The following is a 7,436-nucleotide window of genomic DNA, read 5'->3' on the forward strand; positions in this document are numbered from 1 at the left end:
AATGTTGTGACTGCTGTTGGGTTATTTGTAGCTAAATTCAGTAATTTATCATTTTATTTCTGTGTTAAATACTAAGCAGGAGAAAAGTACGTGCAGCTGCCTTCGCTGTGGCAGTATAAAGGAATAAATCTAATGAAATATATATAATATATATAGATATAAGTACGAGTAGCCGATGTACTTAATAAAACAGATTTAATATCGAGCGGCAGAAGAAAGACTGAAAGTTTATTTAGTTGATCTGTGAAATCACACATTAACGCTGCCAAATGTTTCTCGGTTATTTCTTTGAAAGCATTAAGACCTTTGTTTTGAAAATCTCAGTCGGAAGTCGCGGGTGTTTTCCGGGTCTGACCCCGGGATAGTTTTTGTTGGTCCATCATCATTCCGCTGTTTTATAACGCAGGAGGCGTGTTTAACTCCTGCTGCTGTGGAGCCGAAGACATGCCGGACCGGAGCCGTTAAAACCCGGTTTAGACTTCCGTGCTAGTGTTAGCCCGGCTGCGGGTCCGAGCTGAAAATGTCCCGGGTTCTGATAGTCGGAGCGGGCCTGACAGGCAGCCTGTGCGCATGTCTGCTGAGGAGAGAAATGCAGAACAAAGTTCAGATAGTGGTGTGGGACAAGGCGAGGGGCTCAGGTGAGTCTGTCAGTCAGATCTCCGTTCAGAAATCCTACAATTTAATATTCCCGAGTTCACAGCCAAACAGGGTCACACTGCAGAACATGACTGAAGACGTTTTAAATATCAGTAGATACTTCTCCTAATTTCGGCCTGGAAATAATCTATGATTCTAATTTTTATTTCCACTTACTTCGACTTTTATTGACCCACTGCAGCCCTCGAGTCTCGTTTCTTAGTCTAGAGCACGGCTAGAGTTAGAGGAGAGACCGACACTGAAATAGCCGAAAACTAGTACTAAGTTCCTTCCACCAGTTAGATCCGCTTTACCTCAAACACGCATGTGTGCTGAGGAGAGAGGACGTTAAAGTTCAGATAGTGGACTGGGACAAGGCGAGTCAGTCAGATCTCCAGTCAGAAATCTTACAATTTAATATTCCCGACTTTACCGACAGAGTCAGTAGACTCGTCTGCACTTCGGCCTGAGTCCGATCTATAAAACTTAATTAACTTAATTACAATAATTGTATATGTATATCATTTCTTTGTACTGTGGCGTGTCCCTCAAGCCCGTCTCTGACTGCGGAGGAGGGCTAGAAGTTAGAAGTGGGAACTTTAAAGGCTTTCTTCTGAAAGAACTGTTTCCTGTTCACTCACATGCGCCTCTTAACGTCTACCAATAAAATGAGCATGAAAATAGTGAAAATTATAATGAAGTTTGGCACAGAGAACTGAACCTGTCTGTCTGTCTGTCTCTCTGTCTGTCTCTCTCTCTGTCTGTCTGCCTCTCTGTCTGTCTGCCTGTCTGTCTCTCTCTCTCTCTCTGTCTGCCTGTCTGTCCCTCAGGTGGCAGGATGTCCACCAGTCGTCCTCCTGACCCTTCGTCTCACTCAGCTGACCTTGGAGCTCAGTACATCACGACCACACCGGCCTACGCTCAGTCACACCACAGGTAGGACACACACCTGTCCCACCTGTCTCACCTGCGATATTTTCTGACTTTCTGAGTTTCTCAGTAAACTGAACTGTGTTTGAGGACGTTAGAGACACGTTCTGTCAGTTTATGACTCAGGAAGGACAGAAGCTGTTCAGTGTTGGCTGATCTTTATTTAAAAAGTCCCTTTACAGAGGACAGAGGCTGAGAGCAGGCGACTCCGCAGACAGGTGGTACGGGACACGCTGGATTCAAACTCCCCGAACTTTATCGGACTGATGAAAGGCGACATGCTTCCTTTTCCAGTTTGGAGCTTTAATAATCATCCTGAGGGCTTTTATTGTGAAGGTCCTAATGTGTGTGTGTGTGTGTGTGTGTGTGTGTGTGTGTGTGTGTGTGTGTGTGTGTGTGTGTGTGTGTGTGTGTGTGTGTGTGTGTGTGTGTGTGTGTGTGTGTGTGTGTGTGTGTGTGTGTGTGTGTGTGTGTGTGTGTGTCTGTGTGTGTGTGTGTGTGTGTGTGTGTGTGTGTGTGTGTGTGTGTGTGTGTGTGTGTGTGTGTGTGTGTGTGTGTGTGTGTGTGTGTGTAGTTTCTACTCTGAGCTGCTGTCCTCGGGCGTCCTGCAGCCTCTCGACTGTCTGGTTGAGGGACTGAAGCAGCGGGACGGCAGCAGGGACTACATGACGCCACTGGGCATGTGCAGTGTGGTCAAACACTTCCTGTCCGAGTCAGGTACACGCCCTCCTGTCCGTCCGTCACCGTTTCTCTCTTCAGTTCATTCTTGACTTTGGAAACAGAATAATCTAACTCAAGGTCCACTTACTTTTCCCAGAACTTTCAGCCACACGTCTTGGTCTTCATCGTTGTTTTACAGGAAGAGTTCGACGTTTAGTGAAACATTTCGTCAGAAGCTCAGATTCTTGTGTCTACATATGAAGCTGCTTAGCTTAGCATAGATTAGCTTAGCAAGATATCCTCTCTTTTTATTCCACACGTCAAAACGTGGTGCCTACATTACCCACCATGCAACGGGGCCGCAGGCAGCTGTGTTAAGTGACATTGATCCGACGTGTAAGTTACTGAATGTGATTGTCTGTCTGTCAGGAGCTGATTTGTTCTTCGAGCATCATGTGACCGGCCTGTACCGCCGCGGTGCATCATGGGAGGTCCGGAGGAAGGCGGGAGGCAGCGAGACGTTTGACGCCGTCGTCCTGACGATGCCGGTCCCTCAGATTCTGCAGCTGCAGGGAGACGTGGGACACAGTGAGACACACACACTCATCCTGGTATACCTGTGAGGACCGCGCTCACATACCGAGCCGGTTTTAAAGCTGAAATATCTTTAAACAGATCGACGCGCTCGGTGTAAGACCAGCATCAGAGGAGCGTTCAGGTGACTCCGTCAGTACGCAGACTGAGGAAACCTTCGGCCTCCGTCCGTCTCAGTTCAGTCCGCATGTGGACAGAGACAGCAGACATGCCTTGTGCCACCTGTCTTACCCAGCATGCTCTGGGAGCTGACTTCCTGTCGGCTCTGTGCTGCCTCTTGGTTTGTGAGCGTCGTAGCAACAAAATGTACCTGAAGCATCAAAAGTAAAAGTCAGGATCACTGATGAACACGTCGCATTTTATCTGCTTCACATCCTGCAATAATGAATCCTGTTATATATATATATATATATATATATATATATATATATATATATATATATATATATATATATATATATATATATATATATATATATATATATGAGCTGCTGTGAGTACTGAGCACACTGTGTAGCGCTGCAGTTTGACCACACGGGGGCGGCAGCCGCTGTGATGTCACAGTGACACTGTTATTGATTTATTTGAACTAGTTATGAATTCTGTTGATCGATCATGTTTCTGTGACAGCGTTACTGACTGGAAACAGTCTTAAATAGTGAAAGTTTATTTTATTAAGATGTTCGGGGTTAAACAGCAGGACTGAACACTTCTCAGGGCTTTTACTTTGACAGGCGAGACGACGACTGCTTCCTCCCCCTACAGCGAGTTTAAACACACACACACACACACACACACAGGATCAATACACATCCTCTGATGGTAAATCACTTCCCTCGTCTCTGATTGGTCGATGGTGAACACACTCTTCTTAAAAGCTGCAGAACTTTCTGGATGTGTGTGTGTGTGTGTGTGTGTGTGTGTGTGTGTGTGTGTGTGTGTGTGGTCGGCTGGAGACGACGACAGCCCCCTCCTCGTGTGTGTGTGTCTCTAGATGAAGATGATGTCATCTTCAGCTCTTCTGATTGGCTGACAGGGGACAGCGCCCATTTCCTCTGCACACACACACACACACACACACACACACACACACACAGTGAAATGCACAGTCACACTCAGGTTATTATTAGATGCAGTGTGTGTGTGTGTGAGTGTGTCTCTGTGTGTGCGAGTGTGTGTGTGTGTGTGTGTGTGTGCGTGTGTGTGTGTGTGTGTGTGTGTGTGTGTGTGATACAGTGTGTGTGTGTGTGTGTGTGTGTCTGTGTGTGTGTGTGTGTGTGTGTGTGTGTGTTACTGTGTGTGTGTGTGTGTGTGTGTGTGTCTCTGTGTGTGTGTGTGTGTGTGTGTGTGTGTGTGTGCGCAGGAAGAGGCTGCAGCCTGTTTCTCTCAGATGTGAATCGTGAAAAAGGTCTTTTTAAAGTCGAACAGAATGACGACGAGAGAAAGATTAAAAACACTTGAGTCAAACCGAGATGATGTTTAATGTTTGATCTGTCTGCTCCAATCAGAGAACAGCTTCAGCTTTAAAGCATTAAGTACTCACTGTGTCCTGGCGCACACCAGACAAACCACTGATCCGACTCAGCTGAACCAGTTCACCAGTTCATTAATGGCTGATTTCCACCCGGCGTTCAGTGTCTTCGTTGAATCTGTCCTCCAGCGGTTTTCTTCTCCACTCAGCTACGAACAACAACTAACAAAATGGAGGAGACCAGCTACGATAAAACGTTAACCAGCTACGATAAAACGTTAACCAGCTACGATAAAACGTTAACCAGCTACGGTACAACGTTAACCAGCTACGATAAAACGTTAACCAGCTACGGTACAACGTTAACCAGCTACGGTACAATGTTAACCAGCTACGGTACAACGTTAACCAGCTACGTTACAACTAACCAGCTACGGTACAACGTTAACCAGCTACGGTACAACTAACCAGCTACGATACAACGTTAACCAGCTACGGTACAATGTTAACCAGCTACGTTACAACTAACCAGCTATGATAAAACGTTAACCAGCTACGATAAAACGTTAACCAGCTACGGTACAATGTTAACCAGCTACGTTACAACTAACCAGCTATGATACAACGTTAACCAGCTACGGTACACCTAACCAGCTACGTACAATAAAACGATAAAGCGTTAACCAGCTACGATACAACGTTAACCAGCTACGGTACACCTAACCAGCTACGATGAAAAGCGTTAACCAGCTAAAACGCGATACAAAACCAGCTACGTTAACCAGCTACGATAAAACGTTAACCAGCCACGATAAACGTTAACCAGCTAAAACGTTAACCAGCTACGGTACAACGCGTTAACCAGCTACGATAAAACGTAACAGCCACGGTACAACGTTAACCAGCTACGATAAAACGTTAACCAGCTACGGTACAACTAACCAGCTACGGTACAACGTTAACCAGCTACGATAAAACGTTAACCAGCTACGGTACAACTAACCAGCTACGGTACAACGTTAACCAGCTACGGTACAACGTTAACCAGAAGCTTCAGGCGCGCGAGAGGCAAGAGAGACCAGGTTAGTACGTAGTGTGGTTCAAGCTTTAAGAACACTGGATCCTACATTTCCCATAATGCAACTTGATATTGTCTGTAATTAGAGACTCCCTGCCTGGTAAACAGGAGACACAGGTGAAAGTTTAGAGTCCTGGATCAGAAGGTGGTCAGTTAAGACGTTACAAATATGCTAAACTAACTGTCTGTCTGTCTGTCTACCTGTCTGTCTGTCTGTCTGTCTGTCAGTGCTGTCTGTCCAGCAGAAGCAGCAGTTAGACGGGGTCGTGTACTCTTCTCGTTTTGCCGTCGCTCTCTTCTTCCCTCCAGACGTGGTCTTCAGTTTTCCCTGGGCGGCTCGATACGTCCCTGACAACCCCTGCATCCGCTACATCGCTGCAGACTCCCGCAAACGCAACGCAGGTCTGTCCGCTCACCTGTCTGTCCGCTCACCTGTCTGTCCGCTCACCTGTCTGTAGGTCTCCACCTCCTCCTGTCTGATGATGTCACCCATGTTTTTAATTCTCCCAAAATAAAGTTTTGTTGAACATGAAGCTAATTAGCTAATTACATCTTGAGACTCGGCTGCTGAACCGACACATTTCTAATGAAACTAATTGACTAAACGTCCACATTTGTTACCGTTTGTCTTCAGGTGCGGCTGACTATCGTCTCAGATGTCTGAGCCTCCTTGAACGCACCAGTGTGACATCACTGCCCACAAAATAAGCCAACTGAATTTCCATGTTTGTGTCCGTTCAGACGCTCCCGGCCGCGGTCCGTCCCTCGTCGTCCACACCAGCGTCCCGTTCGGCCTGAAGCACCTGGAGGAAGACAAGGAGGACGTCCAGCCAATCATCTTACAGGAACTCCACAAGCTGCTTCCTGGTCTGCCTCAGCCAATCAGCATCAAGTGTCAGAAGTGGAGGTACTCCCAGGTGAGACGTCACAGGTTAAAGTCCAGTGAACACTGAGAAATCCCACTGACCCCTCCCGTCCCTCCGGCAGGTGCTGACCTCGGTGCCGGACTGTCCGGGTCAGATGACCGTCCTCGACTGCCCGCCGCTCGTCTGCGGCGGCGACGCCTTCAGCCACTCCAACTTCGACGGCTGCGTGGAGTCTGCACTGAGCATGCTCCGTGTGCTGAAGGCCTCGCTGTGACGCCGCCGGCAGGACAGGAAGTGACTCACTGTGGACGGGTCAATAATCAATACGAGTCGTCAGTTAACTAAAAGAGTTAATACACTAACAGTTCATGAAGTGATTAATTATATTTACATAGAAATGTTTCAGTAGTTGATTGTATTTCAGTGTTTCGTCTTTAAATAAATGAATAATTTCGTGTGTTTAAACTGCAGCTGAGCTTAAATCACCCAAGTAGAGAAGGCTGAGGCTTAACTTACCTGCGGGCTAACTTAGACCTGGTTTACCTGCCGGTTAACGTCTTCAGCTCAAGTCTTCGAGCGTGTGCGCTCTTATGAGAACAACTCAAAGGTCGCACAATCACTTTTGATTATGTGACACACTGAAGAGATCAGTTCAGTGTATGAACTAATGCAGCAACATGAGGCCAGTGTGTCGCACCTGTCAGCTGTTCACTCACCTGAGGATGTTAAGAAGACAGGTTCCTATATATTCCCTGTTGTACGTACAGACGGGCGCCATGTTAGAGTCTGAGGAGCTCTGCTGGAGGACGAGCGCCTCCTCACACGATGCTCCCTCAGTTATATATCCAGCCTTTATTAAGCAGCTCGTCTCTGAGGTCAGACACACCTGAGTGCAGCAGGTAGAGACACCAGCTGAAGGACAGACGGCAGCAGAGACAGACGTCCCCACGCAGATCTGAAGGTTTATATTAAACCATCTGGTCTGATGGAGACGCTGCTGCAGAGCGCTGTCTGACACCTGAAACCTTCCACAGGTGTGACGCCGGGCCGGGGTCAGGTGACCGATCCTCAGGGAGCGCTGCTGCACCGAGGCAGCCGGTGTTTCTGTTATTCAGCCTTTCCTGTAGTTTGTCCCGTCTGTGTGTGCTGAGGTTGTAGTTGACGGATGCTGAATAAAAGTCAAACGGACGAGTGAAGAAGC

At 47.3% G+C, this 7,436-nt stretch overlaps 1 protein-coding gene across 2 annotated transcripts; it reads left to right on the forward strand.

The window, feature by feature from the left end:
- Positions 1–354: 354 nt before the first annotated feature.
- Positions 355–7,431, forward strand: rnls (renalase, FAD-dependent amine oxidase). Of its 2 annotated transcripts, XM_044178970.1 has the most exons (7): positions 364–638; positions 1,467–1,572; positions 2,141–2,283; positions 2,656–2,814; positions 5,598–5,771; positions 6,111–6,286; positions 6,357–7,431. In XM_044178970.1, the coding sequence occupies exons 1-7, from the start codon at positions 521–523 to the stop codon at positions 6,507–6,509; spliced, it is 1,029 nt and encodes a 342-aa protein (XP_044034905.1). In that variant the 5' UTR covers positions 364–520; the 3' UTR covers positions 6,510–7,431. The 2 variants fall into 2 exon arrangements, with proteins under 2 accessions (XP_044034906.1, XP_044034905.1); XM_044178971.1 differs by lacking the exon at positions 5,598–5,771 and having other exon boundaries at positions 355–638.
- The last annotated feature ends 5 nt before the right edge of the window (positions 7,432–7,436 follow it).

Source organism: Siniperca chuatsi, linkage group LG20 (genome assembly GCF_020085105.1).
Source record: "Siniperca chuatsi isolate FFG_IHB_CAS linkage group LG20, ASM2008510v1, whole genome shotgun sequence".
NCBI lineage: Eukaryota > Metazoa > Chordata > Actinopteri > Centrarchiformes > Sinipercidae > Siniperca > Siniperca chuatsi.